Raw genomic sequence first — 19,300 nt, 5'->3', positions numbered from 1 at the left:
TTGGTGGGTGCTAACCTAGAGTCTTCGCTTTTCATTCATTTTTGCCGTAGCAGCAGCTTATAGTCTTATTTTAGCTTTGTGGGGGTCTGCCCAGTGTCCATGCCATGGCTTGCTTGTTCTGAATTCTGATTGTGTTTTGTTCCTCGGTTAAAAATGAATAGGGATTGTGTTGCCCAATTCATAGTTTGGTTGTGTTGTATGAGTGGGGGTGGTGCAGTGCAGGGACTTCAGCCTTATGGGTGAATTAGGTGGGTAAACAAACAGCTCTGCCTCTGAGATTAAATTAAATTTGGGTGTGAATGTTTGCACAGTCCCCATTCCTGCCAATCCTATTCCGTCGTGTACCCTTAGTTAATATTATAAATTAATGTTGCTGGCAAAAATTGAATTCAATGGGGGGTGGGTGTGGTCCAAATCCAAGCTGGGGTTGATTTCATCTTCCAACTTTGGACCACTGTGTAGGGAGGGCGGGCACTTGCCATTCACGCCACAAAATCAACGCAACATTCATGGGATTGGGAGCTGGGGGAGAAGCCTGCCTAAGCTTAGGGTTTGGTTGGTAGGAAAACAAAAAAATAAAATAAATGAGGAAATTAAGAAATAAAGTCACTCAGGACTAAGGATCAAGCAGGTGGTTTGCATGTGTAGGAGCCTGCAGGGGGGACAGCCCCAAGGACTGACTGAGTACCACAGCCCACTGCCAACTCCAGCAAACACAGTGCATGTCAGTTTGATTGCAACCAAACAAAATCAGCAGTCTAATCTAACACCAACAATAACCCCTATGCATACATACATACAGACATATATCATCATCTGTAGCACCTTATTTTAACCAGATACAACATTTATAATATTAATTAATCTTTAAAATGACAAGATTTTATATTAGGTGTTCTTCCTATCTCAACTCTCAAAGTTCCAAAACTATTTCAAAATAAAAAATTTCGTAAAATAAAGATAAAAAAAATAATTAATATGAAGCGCTTTACGTATCACATAATATATAACATGAATATGTGTGTATGTCAACAAACCCTGGAGCTAGAGCTGAGAAAAGGTCAGAAAAAGTAAATGGGAAGAGTGAGTCTGACTAGCCTGAGCTAAAGTCACAGAGATGAAAGGAAGAAAGTAAAAGTTGAGGGAAGGAGAAGTAGAGCAGTAAAAGCAGAAACCGTACTATCTTGCTTACTGATTGATTATCCCGGCACCCAGAGAGAGAGAGTTCAGGCTCCACCTGCTGCATGATGAAATATAATAATAACTCTTCCCCATTTATAAGTTTATGGGTTTCCGTATAGATAGGTGTCAGAGACAAGGGCTGCCACAAAGGCATTTGTTGCAGCACAGACACCAGAGAGAGAGAGAGGGAGGTGCAGTCATCGTATTGTATTACTTACCACCACACAGTATAGTACAATCTTTCTCTCTCAGAGCAAGAGAGAGAGAGGGAGGTATGATCAGAACCATTAGTTTTTAGCCATGTACAGCAGATTCTGCAGCCCAAATGGTCAATAAATATACCTGCTACTAATGCTACAATGGGAGGGATCTAAAAGACTAAACAAACCAACCTCCCTCCTTAACCTCCCTTCCCTTTCTTTTTCGTTTGGCCTTTTCTGCTCTATCTGTTTTCTTCTCTTTCATGGGTTTTTCTCATTCTTCCTCCGCAGTGATGAGTAGTGGAAGAAATTACAGGTTCCCTTTCACTGATTCCCAGTGGCAAGAACTTGAGCACCAAGCTCTCATCTTGAAGTACATAATATCTGGCACACCCATCCCTCCTGATCTCATCTTCACAGTCAAGACAAGCTTGGAGTCCTCCCTCTCCTCAAACTTCATCTTTCAACAACCTCAACCCAGTAAGTCTTATTACTCCACTATATCTGTGTGTGTGTATGATTCTCACTACTAGGTCTAGAAATCTATGTGTGTACTCTCTTTGTAAAGAAAGGTTTGAAATAAGATGAGGTATACTGTATACCTTGGAGTGTATTTCTCTATATTCTTTGTGCGTGTCTGTGTGTGCGCATTTGTGAATCCATGAATTTATGCTGATTTGGGAAATGCTGGGGTTGGTTTAATTTGATTTGTGGGTTCAGTGGGGTGGAACTGTTACCCGGTGGGTTTAGGGAGGAAAATCGATCCAGAGCCAGGGAGGTGCAGGAGAACAGATGGGAAGAAGTGGAGGTGCTCAAAGGAAGCGTATCCAGATTCCAAGTACTGTGAGAGACACATGCACAGAGGCAGAAACCGTTCAAGAAAGCCTGTGGAAGCTATGCCAACAACAACTTCAACTTCAACCACTTCAACCATCAATCACCTGTTAGAAACTCCAACTTCTACAGCAACACCCATCTCATCATCAATCTCCCCAAACCCTTCCACCCACCACCATAGCCACCCTGGTTATCATCCTATTTCTCATCTCCACCACCACCCTTTCCCTTATCCCTATTCATCTTCTTCCTCAAGGCCTCATCTGGTTGATTTTTCCCCTCAAGAAGGCGCCGCCACTAAACCAGACAAAGATTACTACTGCAGGTCTGTTCTTTTTTTATTTTATAGGTACTTAATTTGTTTGTGTTACGGTAAATATTTTTTTATGGCTGATCTTTTTTCTGTAATGGCAAGAAAAAGCAGGAGTGGAGGTGGGATGAAAGAGGGGCCTGGTTCTTCAACGGAAGGTGCTTGGCAGCTGACACCATTGGTCATGAATAATTCTTCACTGGCCCATCTGAAAGGGAGGGCTTGGTCTGATTCACAGAATGGGTACCCTTTCTTGCAGCTCCAAGGATTCAGTGATGATCATGGCTCAAAACAAGAGCAAGAGCAGCATTTCAGTCTACTGGGTGGTGGTGAGGATGATAGACCCCATAAAGTAATGCACCATTTCATCGATGAATGGCCCAAGAACAAGGATTCGTGGGCTGATTCTGAGGACAAGTCTTCAAGCTATGTGCCGGTTCTAACTACCCAGCTCTCAATTTCCATACCAAGCTCTTCCTCACATGACTTCTTCCTGACCCAAAGTGGTGATTGATAAATGGCTTTTTGTGTGGTGGGTTTCTGAACCAAAAGCCAGACGAGTACTTGCAGCAGAGCAAGGCGGTGGGTCATTCGTTGCTTTTTCTCCTCTTGCTGTCCATATACGTGTGATATATATATATATATGTATATTCACTTCTGTATGGGGGCGTGGAAAGCTTAAAAAACTGCTCTTTTACTTTTGCCTTCTTTGTAGTTAAGCTCAAGTATGCATCTGCACTGCATTAATTCAAAGATGTTTTGCTCTCCTGATCCCATTCCTATCCTTATCATTTCTTGACGTGTTGTCTTGAATGGTTCACACTTTAACACCAAGGCCCTCACCGGATATTGGTTTTTTTCTATGGGTTTTTGGCTTTTGTTGGAAGCTGACATCCTCTGACATGTACTGGGTTTTCCCGTGGTTGCTTTCAACCAATAGTATGTGCTCTGATTAGTCTAAAAATGAGGGACCCAATGGCTTGCCAAATTCTATACAAGCAATAGCTTAAGAAAATAGAAGTGTTGTTGCCCTCTGAACATCACCACCAAACAAGAAAATCTCGTGAGAAAAAGTTGATCACTGCAGAAAAACTTTGCTTTGCCCATACTTCCCTTGTATACCCATTAATCGCACTACACGTGCAACAATTAACAAATCACGCCCGTTGGGTAAATACATGAAGAAATCTCAACTCTACTTGGATGAGATGGGAATATTGCGGTCAGTGGTGCGATGGATGGAGATGATGAGCTGAGCAATGGTAGAAAATGAGGCTAGTGATGTGAAGTGCATCCATTTGAGATTTGTCAGAATCATATTAGATGTACACTCATTTTGTATATCTTGAACTACATAAGAAGATATTATGATCAAAATATCCTGCGCCTCACGCGTCTCTATACGCCTCATGAAGGAGTTTTTTGTCATAATATTCCTTTATGTAACTCAAGATATACAAAATAGATGTACCAATAGCATTTTACAAACAAAAATTCAGAAGGGAGGGGGATGAAATGGAGCTTGCGTGTGGGCAGGACAGCACCCAGACTGAGTCTGTTGCAGACTTTGATTAAGCAAAGCACCCATCCCACTTTGCCATTTTGGAAGCCCCATTCAACGTACTACTGTTGTTTCAGACTGCCACAAACCCACACCATATGTAAAGCTACCTGTGTCTCTGTCCTCTGCCACTGTCTCTGTTTCTGTCAGCTGAATCTTGTAAGACCACACCACCACTTTCTCACCTTCTTCTTTGTTTTTCTCATCTTTCCCACTTGTATTTAAATCAAGCTCAGGTTTGTTCCAAACGGAGCCTAAAAGCCCCTCTTAAAACCCAGTAACTATAAAACATTGAGGAATCCCAGGATGCTTAGCCAGATATTCTGATGGCTTTTTTTTTTTCCTCCTTGCAGGTAAATTACACAGCTGGTCGCCTTTGAAGCAAGGTGCCTTAAAATTAAGAATGTTGTTCCTTTTTTTAAAATTACAAAAAAAAATTCACATTACATTGGATTGGACAAAAAAACTGCTGATCAGTGTTACCCCTAGCACAGTGACTTTTTTTGAGCATTTTTACTCAGTCATCCTCGTCAGCATTTAGGCTGCCATCTTCCCCCCCGACTTCCCCATCACTTAGCTGCATCTCAGCAGAGTTATCCCCGTTAGGGCTGGATTGTGGTTGCCTCTGTTGTGGCTCATCGTCCTCTGATTCTGACCATGCGCGCCTACGCCGATTTGAATTTGATGGTGGAACCTTCAGCCACGAACACAACATTAAGAGCTTCAGAAAAACATGCTACAATTTGAGATGCTGTTAGAAGCATCATCATGATAATGCACTGCCCCAAACAGGAATGCAAATTCAATTCACCCAAACTGGAATGCAAATTCAATTAACACATGAACGTAACCACACACAAGAGATTACCATATCATCCTCAGCATCCGAATCTTCAAGCCCCGCTGCAGCAAGTAGATCCTGAGCTTCTTCCCCTTGATCTCCTTGATGATTAATCTGATTAGAGGGCTCCCTGTAGCTCATGTTTGCATCCTCGTCCTCCATTTCTTCCTGGTCATCCATAACATCAGCTTCTACTTCATCGGTCTCATAACGTGACTTTGAGCCTTTGTCCTTCTTTCTTCTCTTTCCCCCCTTTTTCCTCCTCTTCTCACTGTGCCCACCTTCTTCGTCTTCAAACTGAGACCTATCCTTCCGCTTGGTGGCAGGAGTGCTACTCTTCCATTGTTCCTAAAGAAAAACATAATTTTATCCCACAATTCGGCACCAGACATGCACAGGGGTAAACATATAAAAACATAAAGCAAGTCCCAAATTCACTGAAGATAGATGGTCACTGTCTGGAAAGAGAGATGGAGATTAGTTGAAAGAAAATTCCAAAAGGTATTTTTAGTGGGATGCCAGTAAAAGTTGTCCAAAGGAGAAAAATTCACCATGGAAGGCATCAAGTCATAGTGTACTATCATAACTATTGCCTACTGGGTACACAATCTGCATAATACAACGTAAATCACTCCAAAACACGTCAAAATTCAAACTGAAAAACCAGGATCCTTTCACAAGATTGCAAGTGCTCAACATGGAATTGCGAGAAATACCATGCATTCCCAATATCCATTGCAGCAGCTAAATTTGCAGAGTAAAGAAAAATCTTCCATTTAAATGCTGCCAAGAAAATTCCTCGACTGAACTCTACTGAAAAACAAAGCCCCCACCTGAACGGCTGAACCCCTTTCCCCTTCCCTTTAAAAGTGTGAGAGATAAAGATAAAAAATGGGATGTAATGAAAGATGATTATTTATTCCTTCACGTTTAAAGACTAATTAGAAATTAGTTATATCTATAAAATACAATTGATGGAATCTTATGCATTTTCAATTAAATGCAATCTTGTTATCCTCCTAAAATGAACCTGTGTTATGTGAACTCAGGTTGACGTATAAGTTTTGTCACTACAAATGCACCACAAGTTAGGTTAGGAGATTAGAGAAAAAAAAAATGAAGGGGATTACAAGGGGTTAGTGCATGGAATACCTAGAGAAGAGAATTCATTATAGGAAGGGACTTAAATGGTCAAAGCAGGTAGACAGCTGAATGGGGATAGAGATGCACAAGGAGGTTATAGGTTTAGAAAAAGAAATAATGAGGAAAAGCTTCACATCTGATATTTTAAGGTCCTTACATAAGGTGAGACCATAAATAGAAATGATTGATAAGCTAAAATTCATCAAATTCGTATAGTGAGATTAAGGCTTGATATGATGTTTATGAGCTCATCATATCTAACACTAGGTCCAAGAAGAGGAATGAACACTTGGTTTACAACTACTCAAAATAGGCCACTCATGAGAGAAGATGATCATTCATGTTGTCAGGATTGCAAAGTTATACCGAAAGAATACCTAACCAATTAGCATAGGAATATAGTCTTTGACGTCCGTACCAAAAAAAATGAGGAAGAACTATACAAAACAAAGCCCCAAAATCCAATGATAGGATTTAGAGGGTGAAATAAAAGTTAATTTCAACCCCCCACCCTTGGTGGAAAACAAAAAACAAAAGTGTGTGGTTGAAAAGATTGGATGGTAGATTGGATTTAGATGGAGAAATAAAAGTTATTTTCAACCAACCCCCGCAAAAAAACAAAATATGTGGTAGAAAAGATTGGATGGTAGATTGTGATGGCTTGATAGGAAATAAGGCAAAAACAATCTAGGGGAATTGACAGGAAAAACTCCAAACCAAAAATAATCTTGGTAGTGGAATAAAATGATACAAGAAAAAACTAGAACTAAGAGAGTTTGCTATAAGACTTATAGTAAATGTTGCAATGAAAAAACACTTGAATAAGCATATTTTAGCCCAAAAATAAATCAAAGAAAGCCAAAAGCTTATGAAAATGTCACCGAAGTAAAAAAAAAAGAAAAAGAAAAAAGAATGATTAAAGGTATATATATAAGGAATTTGAGTCAAGTTAGCTAAAGCAAGAGAAAGAAAAATAAGGAATTTGAGCAAGTAAAATGCATAAAAGCTGGAAACCAAAATGTGCTAATGAGGGGCCAATGGAACAAGTCCTCAAAGTTAATGAAAGTAGAGAAACAAATATTGTATTGGGGTGGTGGAGATTGTCATGGCTTTAGCCAAGGATGAACCACCACTTGCATGCTCCTAGTCAAGTGATTCCTGTTCGAGGACAAGCATGAGGAAGAAAGAGTAAGGGCATATTCTCTTTGTTTTTTTCAAGAATCATGCTAGATGTACACCTATTTTGTACATCTTGAACTATATAAAGGGGTATTATGACCAAAATACCATGCCCTTCACGCGCCTCATGAGAGGCTTTTTTGTCATTGGTACCCGTACACCTTTATGTAGCCCAAGGTGTACACAAAAGTGTACCAATAGCATTTTCCTTTTTTCAATCTATTTTCAGTTTTCAATTTTTTCAAAATAATGAAAACATGTTTACTTCTATATTTTCAAAAATGCATTTTCGAAAATAAGGAAAAATTTTATAAAGAAAACTCAAAACAACAAAAAGGCGTTTGACTGCTTTCATCACAAACACGCTCAAAATTTTCAAAACGCAGAAAACACTACAGACAAAAAAAACGTGTTTTCAATAATATAAAACAGTTACTCAAAAAACAAAACTGAAAATGAATTCAAAACTCAAAACTGAAAATTGAAACACGAAGAGAACAGCCCCTAAGTGTGTCATGTAAACCACTCTCAAGGTTGGTTTGTGGTACTCCCTCAAGTGAACTACAGGCAGGAGTTGCTGCATTCAGTGTCATGATGCCACATAATGGAGAAATAAGGACACGTTATGGTAATAATACTATCCATTGGCTTTTAACAGTGAGTGTGTCTGAGAGAGAATGGTCTCATTCATTATAGCATGTGAGTGTCTTCATTTGGTGTATTAGACCAGCGAAAGTGGGGGAGAATGTTATTGAAGTGGCAAGCGATGTCTTGCCAGCATGCCAAAAACTGGGTTTTCAATTACAGAAGAACTATCGACTATGGAGTTGGAGACTCCCTTTTGCCTGGTGATGAAACCTCCACAAAGTATCCTCAATAGAAATTTAAACTATAACAAGACTTATTTTCCTCCTAGCATTTAAGCAACAAGCTAACTTTTCCTTCACATTCTTAGGCACCTTAAGAACTTTCTGTTTTAAACAAATTCCTAGTGAGGTATCCTCATTAAAATTAGAACTGTAACAAGACTTATTCATTTCTTCTAGCTTTAAGCAGTATGCTGACTTTTCCTTCACATTGGAAGGCACCCAAATAACTTTCCATCTCAAACAAATTATTAGTTGGAATTCATGACATGCACAAGGAATAAAATATGCCACATCATAAACAATATAGTCAACCACTACGAGAAACAAGCACATAAAACATAGCTGAAACTATTGCAAGTACTTTTTTTAAAGTGCATTGTGTAACTAATGTATGTATGTCAATTTACAAAATTTTATGCATGCAGTTGCAAATAACATCAAGTGCTTCTGCGATGTGCCTTCATAAAGCTACCAGGAATGTGCATTTAACAACTTGGCTGTAATATAAATAAATATTAAATGTCACATGCCTAATCTCTAAAAAATTTCATATAGTTTCAAACCTTTTTGTGCAAAAATTTAATGTAAAATTCCAAGATTTTGTAATACAAGATTATACAATCTATGATAATTATAAGAAAATAAAATACAAAAACAACTATGCTCCTAAAATCCAGGTTTCCAGTAAAGACATTGGCCATGTTGCAAGTGATATAGTTAACAACAATTACCTTTATACGCTCTAAATGTTCCTCTTGTTGCATCACTTTCTTTAGTTCATCTTCTTGTTTCCTTTTCTCCATCTGTTTCCCAGAGTAGAATGAGAGGTAGAAGACAACAATGATACTAGTACACTATAAATAAAGTAAATTAACACCAGACCTGATATTTCCTTTGTTCTTCGGCTTTCCGACGGGCTTCCTCAGCCAGTGTAACCTGGCGTGCAAGTTCTATACGCTGCCGATTCTGCTCCTCTTCACGCTCAGCTGCCTCACAGTGAACTTTTGCAGCCTCAAGCAAGTGCTTACAATAACTGACATGGGTATCAATTTTCTTCTCATCAAACCCATGAAAATGAAGATTTGACGCAACAGACAACTGACCAAACATTCGAACTGCATTCTTAAGCTCAGCTACAGTTGCCCGCACCTGCCATGTGAGATAAAACTTCTAGGTATAAGTGTGAGAAAGGAGGGGGAGGGGGGGCTATCAAATAGTTTAGAATTATTCGCAGTTTTACTTGATATGAAGATGTTTCTTTGACAAGGATAAACATAAACACCGTTACACTTGATTCATGGGACAACCAAAAGAACACAGAACATAAACAGTAGGATCCAGCAAAAAGAGCACAAGATCAAAACCAGAAAGATTCCAACAATATAGAACTGGGCTTTTCCAATATCTGTCATTCATTACAAATCTGTGATATAGCACATGTATTAACAAACATTAAAAGATTTATTTCACAAAATGTACAATAATAAAAAGATAGTGTAAATGTAACTGCTCCAAAATTTTATTTTACACTCTGTTTCACTCATTTCACAAGTTATTATTCAATAACACGCATAATGAATGGATTTGACTAAAGCACCATATTTCACATTTAATATCATGCACCAAAAGCATGCATGTTTTTTATACTTTTAAAAGAGGTGAAAAAAATATCTGTTTTTGTATCCATCCTACCTAACTGGCATGCATATCTAACGGTGTTAGTCAAACAACACTCTTTAACAATCAGAATGCAGGAGAATGTGCGAGCCAGCTAATTAAAACCATTCATAAAGTAAGCAGCCACATACAGATGTTAAGTTGGACATGAGAAACCTAGAAAATACAAGATAAAAGGAAAACAAAGATGGCAGAAGCACTGCCCCCTCAAAATAAAACATCAGAAACCAACGAAGATGCTCAATGAGTAACATGCAAAATAAAGCACTAAAGTAACAAATATGTTGTCATTGTCGTTCTGGAACATTCTGCATGGAAACAACGAGAGGAGGAAGGAAGAGGTCAAAGGTTCTCAGATATCAGCATCACAGAGGGAATACAAAGCAGATGCAATAAAAAATAAATTTCAGCATTTTAGGGTCAAATTTTAAATTATGCAAAATACAAAGAAAATAAAACTACAAGTTTCCATCATTATTAACCTCATCCACAGTCCTCTTTGGCTTTTGTAGCGTTGATGCAGAAAACTTTTGCATTGCAACACCTGCATCAAACTTCAGTGTGTAATTTGAAGGTGCCAAGTGAATGGCTCTTAATAAAGTCTTTTTGCAATCTTGCCACTGTTCAGCTTCATAATAAGTACGGGCTAGATAGAGAAGAACTTGACTGTCTGTGCCATAGTAAAACTTCCGCAAACAATTCTGATACTGCAAGGAAGTCCCAGCAACATGTATATTCAGCTAAAATGGAGGAAAATACTGCAATTTATAAACAGTTTCAAAGAAAATAAAAATACTGCACTTGACCATTTTCACAGCCGATGGGAAGCTGCCTTGAGCAAAATGCACATGAGCCAAATTTATCCACACATCAGGCATCTGAACAAAAACACTTCCACTTGCAGCTTCTTGGACCTAAAATAGAACAAAAGCTATGAGTGGACACCAGTTAAACAATGAGACTTTCCCTGTAATCATGATCCTTAAAGCAACAACTTAGCCAACCTGTGAAAAAAGTTCTTTTGAAACATCAAATTGACCTTTTTCTGCTGTGACAACTCCAGCACCATTGGCAGCATATAAATTAGAATTGCGATCGGTCAGAACCTGCCAGCAAAGCCATTAGAGAAGTCAGTTACAGATTACAAAAATTTCTATCAAAATGAATGTCTTAAGAAGGCCATGAAGAAAGTGAAAGCAATGAAAGAACATCCAGAAAGCACCTAAACGAGCATAAGTAAACTGAAGGACAGACATCAGCGGTCATCACTATCCAAAGTATTGCTTACATTTCATTCACATCAAAAGTCTGAAAGAGAATTTTACTAGCGCCAGATAAAGTTTCACAGACAAATTCCAACCACTAAAAGCAGTTACAATCTCTTAGAGATCACATTTCCTTTGGGTGGCAATGGAGAACAGCAGTCACCTCCTGTCTTCACCAGGATTCAATCAGTTCATAGACAGGGACAGACTAGTGTAGCCCATCACATTGGTCCATTTGAGGCCAAACCCCCATGTATGCACCCATAAAAAAAAAAAATTATTATTTCCTCCAATTCCATGATTTTTAGGATGTTTGGTTTAATTAAATATTTCCTTTTGGGGGGGGGGGGGGGGGGGGGGGGGAAGTATGGCTGGCATCAAGGGGAAAATATATTCACAAAAGAATGTCAAAGAGTGCAACCACTGCTCTGCTGCAAGACCATAACTGGAGCAAATTCAACTCGCTAATTCATGTAGCCATCTAACAAAATCTTTAAATGTGAAAAGTGAAGAAACTTAGGGTAGCAATAGAGAAGATGAGTCAGATTTAATATCATACCTTTGTGTAGAGCTCTTTAGACTTTTCTAGATGAGTGGCTTCCAACTTAGGAGCTCTTTTCTCTGATCTAAGTGCTGCAAAGTAGTTCCAGTTTCCCTAACCATGTCAAACATTGCATGTGAGTAGCTCATAAATTCAGTTGATGGAACGGAAAAAAGAAAAGAAATGGTACAGGTGAAAAGGTAAATCCTAACAAAAATCCTCATAGAAAAAGTAACCCCAAAATGGTAAAAGAGATACAGATTGCTAGAATTCATGTAGCTGACCCACAGTGGGAATAAGGTAGGATATATTGTCATCTTTCTGTTGGTTAAAGAGGTAAAGATATGTAGTTCCTTAACAAGACAATCCATCAAGAATGACCAAAAAAACCAAATCAACACCATTACATTAATGATTCAATAATTCAGTACAGTTTTCTCAGATGCACACAAGATGCAGATAAGAGAGAACAAAAAGCAAATTGCCAAATGACTTCTTCAAGAAGATGGAGAGTATATGGAAGTGAAGGTAAAATTGGTTCAAGAACTATCTGTGTAATCTGAATTATGCATTCACCAGACAAAGAGTAGCATAAGAATCTTGTCCTTCACTTGCATCCTTTGCAGCTTTGAAGGTATCTTTTGCCTTGACCCAGTCATCATTTTTCAGCTCCAAGTCGCCAAGCATCAACAGTGCATTTGGGCACTTGTCATCCACCTTCAGAGCATCGGCAATCTATTCCAAAAATAAATTACTCACAGTTAAAATATACAAAAAAAAAATAAAGAATAGCAGAATATGAATACAAAAAGAGGCCATGACAACCAGCTCAATGCTCATCTGAATGTTATTTCGAGCTTTTGCAATGGCAGCAAGTCTCAAATATGCATCCATATAATCTGGATACTGTAAAAAATAATAATATGAGTTAGACAAAATGGTTAAATATGTACATAGTAGGAATTTGAAATAAATTCACATATAAGTGGCAAAAGATAGTTGACAATTATGCAGGTCAAAACATTAAAAAAATTAAGATCAACTAGCAGGGTTAACTAATTACAGAATTTGGAAGCTTATATTGCCTATCACCAACAATTGTAAGAGGCACAAAGAGGAAAAGGAAAGGGGAAAAAAGAACTGTAACCATGGTTGAATCGAGAAACTTACAGAAAAATATCCCACAATCACACATCAGCAGGATGAGCATACTAGCTATCTTAATGTAACAATATATTAGTGAAGACCAATGATTCTTATTAAGGCAGGGAGTACCAGAAAATCCTATTGCAGTTAAAAACCAATACTGTAATACTGTCCAACCCACAAGACAAAGACCATTAGATTTAGTGATGAGTACCAGAAAGGAAATTGTGGAAAAATCTGTGTATAGCTAGCCATGTTAGGAAGGATTCTATATTAGCTATTTTAGGAAGGATTTTATGATCAATTAGGCTGATTTAGTTGGTTTCCTATTCTATTAGGAGATTCCACAAATTATGAGATCTGATATAGCTTTCTTTTATTGTTAGAAATTTATGTATATATAGCTAACCTCTATGTATCATTGGAAGTGTGAAGAAATACATTTATTCCTCTATTTTTCACATGGTATCAGCGCAGGTTTTCTAGGATTTGCTGGCCCTAATTGCCTTCATCACCTAGGGTTTTTTACCATCGCCTCTAGCGATTTCTTTCTGCCCTTACTGGCGTTCATCGCCAGTTCATATATAGCCTTCTGCTCTTACTGGCCTTCATCGCCAGTTCATAAAAGGCCCAGATCGAGAAGCCCGTCATCATCTCTGCCCAGATTGAGAGGTCCGCCTTCACCATTGCGGTCAATGCCTGTGCTGCCATCCTAGCTGTCACTGTTCAATACTTCCGATGGCTGCCTTCCAGATCGCAGCTGCCTCTGCTCAAGTTTGCCGTTGATTGGATCCAAGGTGTTCTGATTGCGGAAGTGCTGCTATTGCGGCCAGCGATCATTATTGACGCTGCCACCAAATCCAGCTCCTTCGTGAAACAGCCTTAGTCGCATAGGAGGCTAGTTGAGAAAGATGTCAGACGTTGGGGAAACTACACTTGGGACAGCAACTGTTACAGCCCAATTGGAAGAGGAAGTTCAGTCTCAACAATCTGGAGAATTGCAGAGTATTCATGCTGCCTACAGGTTAGATGGAAAGAACTATCTTAAGTGGTCTCAACTCATTCGGACTGTGCTGAAAGGAAAGGGAAAAATTGCTCATCTTACTGGTACAGGCCCTAAACCCATAGATCCCAAGTTTGAAGCATGGGATGAAGAGGACTCCATGATCATGGCATGGTTATGGAATTCTATGATACCTGAAATCAGTGACACATGTATGTTCTTAGCCACTGCCAAGGATATATGGGATGCAATGCAGCAAACTTACTCCAAGGCTAGGGATGCAGCTCAAGTATATGAAGTCAAGGTGAAAACCATGGCTGCTAAACAAGGTAACAGAACAGTCACTGAATATGCAAATCAACTGAAAGCCTTGTGGCAGGAATTGGACCACTACCGAGTGTTCTCAAGATGCAGTGGTCTTAAAGAACTTCATTGAACAAGATAGGGTTTATGATTTTCTGGTTGGACTTAATCCAGAATTTGACCAGGTAAGGATACAAATCCTTGGAAAGCTGGAGATCCCATGTTTTAATGAAGTTGTAGCTCTAGTCCGAGGAGAAGAAAGTAGAAGAGGGGTCATGCTTGAACCACAAACCACTGACAGTTCGGCTATGGTGGCTAGTGGTAAAGGATCAGCCATAAACACGGAGAAAGGAACAGCCTTTGAAGGAGGAAAGAATGGTGAATTGAAAGCCCAAAACCATGATGGATTGTGGTGCACTTGCTGCAAGAAGCCTCGGCATACACAAGAAAGGTGCTGGAAACTTCATGGTAAGCCTTCAAGCCATGAATGGGGACTAAAAGGAGGGGATCAACCTCGGAACAATGAACAAGCTCACATGGCTGCAGTACCACAAGGTGAATCAGCATCATAGGAGTCGAGTAGTGTCAACCAAGAGGAGATTAAGAGGGTGAGATCCCTTATTAGAAGTCTTGAAAAGCCTTCAGGTACTTGCTCTTTGGCATATTTAGTTGAGTTTCCATTTTTCTTTGGATTAAATGCCTTGAGTGTACTCTTTACCAACTCTTGGGTTATAGACTCAGGAGCTACCGATCATATGACCCACTCATCCCAATGTTTCTCCACCTATACTCCTTGTCCAAGCAATCAGAAAATAGCCACAGCCAATGGCTCCTTAGCCACTATAGCTGGAGTAGGGGATGTCAAAATAAGCCCAGCAGTAACCTTGAGAAATGTCCTACATGTTCCTAAATTTCTACTAATCTTGTCTCTATACAAAAACTCACCCAAGATTTATGTTGTAATGTTGTTTTTCGCAGCAATTATTGTGTATTTCAGGACAAGGATTCAGGGAGGATGATTGGACGTGCTAGGGAACGGAATGGCCTCTACTATCTTGAGACACCTAGTCAATTGAACATGACCAAGGGCAGTTTATCCCATTCCTTCATATCAGAATGTATTCCCTCTAATAGAGAAAGAATTCAGCTTCTCCATTCTCGACTAGGACATCCATCATTTAGGATTATTGCTCTTATGTTTCCTTCCTTGTTTACCAATTTAGCTGCTAAAAATTTTCATTGTGAGGTGTGTGAATTTTCCAAACACAGACGTGTTCCTTTTCCAATTAGCAATAAAAGAAGTCATATTCCTTTCTACCTGATTTACAGTGATATTTGGGGTCCATCTACCATTTCTAATGTGTCTGGAGCACGATGGTTTGTTTCTTTCATTGATGACTGTACTCGAGTCACCTGGATTTTTCTGCTCAAACATAAGTCTAATGTTAGTACAGTTCTTCCCAATTTTTGCTCCATGATTCAAACTCAATTTGGGGTTACTATCAAAAGGTTCCGATCAGACAATGCTAGGGATTATTTCAACCACATTCTTACTCCCTATTTTCGGAAAGAAGGAATCATTCACGAATCCTTTTGTGTGAATACCCCACAACAAAACGGAGTTGCAGAGAGGAAGAATGGTCACCTCCTTGAAAAAACTCGAGCTCTATTGTTTCAAACCAATATGCCTAAGGTTTTTTTGGGGGAAGCAGTTCTTGCAGCCACTCATCTCATTAATAGGTTACCTTCTCGAGTCTTAGGTTTCAAGAGTTCTATGGATGTTCTTTTCACATTTTATCCAACCCTCACCACTACCTCTCACCTTGTTCCTCGTGTTTTTGGGTGTGTGTCCTTTGTCCATGTGCATAGTCCAAACAGGGGAAAATTAGATCCTAGGGCTCTCAAATGTGTCTTTGTGGGCTATTCTTCTACTCAGGGTATAAGTGTTATCACCCTCCATCCAAACGGTTCTATGTCTCGATGGATGTCACATTGAATGAACATGCATTGTATTTCTCCCATCCTTCTCTTCCGGGGGAGAATTCAATTAGGGAAGACAAAAAGAAACTCATCTGACTCTATGCCTGAACAACTTGTTCCTGAACCTATGCCAGAAATACCACATGAACCACAAGAACAACTTGATTCTGCTCTTGGAGATGATGCTCCTGGAGATATGAGATTTGGCAAGGTGTTTGTGAGAAAGAAGGCTGTTATTCCTGAACCTATGCAGGTCCAAGAGTCCAACCCAGATTCTTTGAATGAGGTAACAATTTCTGACTCTGTATTACAACTTGAAACTAAAGTTCAGGAGGATAGTAATGACCAGGACCTTCCAATTGCCATCAAAAAAGGAACCAGAGAGTGTACAAAGTGACCTCTATACCCCCTTGCACACTTCTTATCATTTAAAAACTTCTCACCACATCACCAAGCCTTCCTTGTAAGTCTTAATACTATCACCATTCCTACTACCTTGTCCGAGGCATTGTCTAATGAAAAATGGAAACAAGCTATGAATGTGGAGATGGAGGCATTGGAAAAGAACAAAACTTGGGAACTTGTGAGATTACCAACGGGAAAGAAACCAGTGGGTTGCAAGTGGGTGTATACGGTGAAGTACAGGGCAGATAAGTCAATTGAAAGATACAAGGCACGGTTAGTAGCCAAATGATACATTCAGACTTATGGAATTGATTATCTAGAGACTTTTGCCTCGGTCACGAAAATGAACGCTGTTAGAGTATTGTTGTCACTAGCTACTAATTATGGCTGGAAATTGCAACAATTTGACATCAAGAATGCATTCCTACATGGAGAGCTAGAAGAAGAGATTTATATAGAAGTTCCACCAGGTTATGGGAAGAACTTGGCTGATCATACGGTGTGCAAATTGAAAAAAGCTTTATACGATCTTAAACAATCACCACAGGCATGGTTTGGAAGATTTGCAAGAGTTATGTTGGCTATGGGATACAAACAAAGCCAAGGAGATCGCACATTATTCATTAAACACTCTCCATCAGGGGGAGTTACAGCTCTCTTTGTGTATGTTGATGACATAATAGTGACTGGGGATGATAATAGAGAGAAGTAGTTATTAGGTCAATGTTTGGCCAAGGAATTTGAGATCAAAGCATTAGGAAGGTTGAAGTATTTTCTTGGAATTGAAGTTGCACACTCGAGACAAGGAATCTTTATCTCACAACAGAAGTATGTTACAGATCTTCTCAAGGAAACGGGTAAAACTGCATGCAAACCAGCAAGCACTCCCATGGATCCAAATCTTAAGCTTGGGAAAGCAAAGGAGGATGCGGCAGTTAACACGGAAATGTATCAACGGTTGGTAGGAAGACTCGTTTACCTATCTCACACACGGCCAGATATAGCATATGCAATGAGTATAGTTAGTCAATTTATGCACAATCCGAAGACAGTTCATTTGCAAGCTGTTCACCGGATTCTACAGTACCTTAAGGGGACACTAGGAAAAGGGATTTTGTTCAAAAGAAATGGAGGTTTAGTCCTTGAGGTTTACACCGATGCTGATTATGCTGGGTCAATTGTTGACAGAAGATCAACCTCTGGATATTGCACTTTCCTTGGAGGAAACCTTGTGACCTGGAGGAGTAAGAAACAGAATGTAGTAGCGCGGTCTAGTGCTGAGGCTGAATTTCGAGCAATGGCTCAAGGAATATGTGAACTACTTTGGTTGAAGATCATCTTAGAAGACTTAAGAATTAAATGGGATGGACCGATGAGACTCTATTGTGACAATAAGTTTGCAATCAGCATAGCTCACAATCCAGTTCAGCATGACCGAACGAAGCATATTGAAGTTGACAGACATTTTATCAAAGAGAAGTTGGAAAGTGGTTTGATTTGCACACCTTACGTTCCTACAAATGGTCAACTAGCCGATGTACTTACCAAAGGGTTGAGTAGCTCAATGTTCGAGAAGATTATATCTAAGCTGGGAATGGAGAATACCTATTCACCAGCTTGAGGGGGAGTGTGGAAAAATCTGTGTATAACTAGCCATGTTAGGAAAGATTCTATATTAGCTATTTTATGAAGGATTTTATGATCAATTAGGCTGATTTAGTTGGTTTCCTATTCTATTAGGAGATTCCACAAATTATGGGATCTAATATAGCTTTCTCTTATTGTTAGAAATTTATGTATATATAGCTAACCTCTATGCATCATTGGAAGTGTGAAGAAATACATTTATTCCTCTATTTTTCACAGAAATCACTGAAACTTGGATTCAACTCACCAACTCCAATCAAATTTACAAAGAAACTACGCATTCAAGAGGCCTTAACTCTCCATAAGAACTAAATCCCAAAATTTTTCCCCCATCCTATAAATTTCTCCTCCCTCTATATTCTCTTCCCCTCTCTAACAGAATTCGGATTTGCACCTGCTGGGTTGTTACACAACCCAGCGATTTTTCCACTCTACCCCTCCACACATGGCTGGCTGTTATGATAGCCAGCCAATTTACTCTCCTACCCCATGCCCCTTGGATCGTCTTTCATACATCCAATGGACCGGGGGCCTATCATTTAGATGAAGCAAAACTCATAGCAATGACAGAAAAGAAGTATCAATCCTTCAGGAAAGGTGATCTTGAAACATAATTCACATAGCTGTTCTCCATAAAAAAATGCTTTGTTGATATATTTTACCATTAAAGTTTCTCAAAATCACTGGGAATCTAGGAAAGCACCTCATCTATGCTGAGCTCAAATTCAAATTCATCAGGACAAAAACAATAGCAAAAACAGTAAGCACATAGAAAAAATCAGAATAAATAAATGAAAGAACAAATTAAATACCATTCTAAAAAGATTCCAAGTTTCATCACTACAAGATTAACAAGCATACCTTAAACAAGATCAAACGGTATAAAATGCTTGCCCCTTCAAAGTTATGTAACTGCTCAAATAGTCTAGCCAGGTTAAATAGTATTGAGATTTTGTTCCAAGGCACTTCAACGCTAGAACCATCTCCTTCAAGACGGTGAAAAAATTGCATATCCTTGTACTGAACAATGGATGCATTGGCATCAATAGGATAGGGTTGTGCTTTGCCACCAATTAACATGCGCCATATGCCATCACCCAGAGCATCCATGAAAGTTCTTTCAGCCAGCTGGAAATTAAACATTAAAAATTAACTTTCTTTATCTAATTAAAAAAATACATGGAAAAAGTCCACATGTATTCCTTAAAACT

The 19,300-nt window shown here is 39.1% G+C and overlaps 2 protein-coding genes across 3 annotated transcripts in view; one reads left to right on the top strand and one right to left on the bottom strand.

The window, feature by feature from the left end:
• The first annotated feature begins 1,348 nt into the window (after positions 1 to 1,348).
• LOC127794419 (growth-regulating factor 1) lies at positions 1,349 to 3,230 on the top strand. 2 transcript variants are annotated; one of them, XM_052325476.1, is made up of 3 exons: positions 1,349 to 1,862; positions 2,103 to 2,544; positions 2,635 to 3,230. In XM_052325476.1, exons 1-3 carry the CDS (start codon positions 1,646 to 1,648, stop codon positions 3,041 to 3,043), a joined length of 1,068 nt encoding a protein of 355 aa, XP_052181436.1. In that variant the 5' UTR covers positions 1,349 to 1,645; the 3' UTR covers positions 3,044 to 3,230. The 2 variants fall into 2 exon arrangements, with proteins under 2 accessions (XP_052181436.1, XP_052181437.1); XM_052325477.1 differs by having other exon boundaries at positions 1,360 to 1,862; positions 2,644 to 3,230.
• Positions 3,231 to 4,465: 1,235 nt separating this feature from the next.
• The window catches only part of LOC127794418 (protein CTR9 homolog), a 52,575-nt gene continuing 37,740 nt past the window's right edge, over positions 4,466 to 19,300 (bottom strand). Inside the window, exons 14-24 of the mRNA XM_052325475.1 lie at positions 18,951 to 19,217; positions 12,431 to 12,511; positions 12,182 to 12,340; positions 11,624 to 11,719; positions 10,804 to 10,905; positions 10,606 to 10,713; positions 10,282 to 10,506; positions 9,005 to 9,271; positions 8,854 to 8,925; positions 4,959 to 5,279; positions 4,466 to 4,784 (exon numbers count right to left, since the gene is read on the bottom strand). Coding sequence (XP_052181435.1) covers positions 4,608 to 4,784; positions 4,959 to 5,279; positions 8,854 to 8,925; positions 9,005 to 9,271; positions 10,282 to 10,506; positions 10,606 to 10,713; positions 10,804 to 10,905; positions 11,624 to 11,719; positions 12,182 to 12,340; positions 12,431 to 12,511; positions 18,951 to 19,217 — 1,875 coding nt within the window. The 3' untranslated portion in view covers positions 4,466 to 4,607. The remainder of the gene's footprint in view (positions 4,785 to 4,958; positions 5,280 to 8,853; positions 8,926 to 9,004; positions 9,272 to 10,281; positions 10,507 to 10,605; positions 10,714 to 10,803; positions 10,906 to 11,623; positions 11,720 to 12,181; positions 12,341 to 12,430; positions 12,512 to 18,950; positions 19,218 to 19,300) is intronic.

Source organism: Diospyros lotus, chromosome 2 (genome assembly GCF_014633365.1).
Source record: "Diospyros lotus cultivar Yz01 chromosome 2, ASM1463336v1, whole genome shotgun sequence".
Lineage (NCBI taxonomy): Eukaryota > Viridiplantae > Streptophyta > Magnoliopsida > Ericales > Ebenaceae > Diospyros > Diospyros lotus.
The sequence above is the reverse complement of the archived record's forward strand: the minus strand, read 5'-3'. Positions and strand labels throughout refer to the sequence as shown.

Bases quoted from the DNA above. Each gene is read 5' to 3' on its own strand.
- LOC127794419 (XM_052325476.1), top strand. From the start codon at position 1,646: ATGGGTTTTTCTCATTCTTCCTCCGCAGTGATGAGTAGTGGAAGAAAT. The intron at 1,863-2,102 runs GTAAGTCTTATT...TTGTGGGTTCAG, and splicing joins CTTTCAACAACCTCAACCCA to TGGGGTGGAACTGTTACCCG. The intron at 2,545-2,634 runs GTCTGTTCTTTT...TGTAATGGCAAG, and splicing joins GACAAAGATTACTACTGCAG to AAAAAGCAGGAGTGGAGGTG.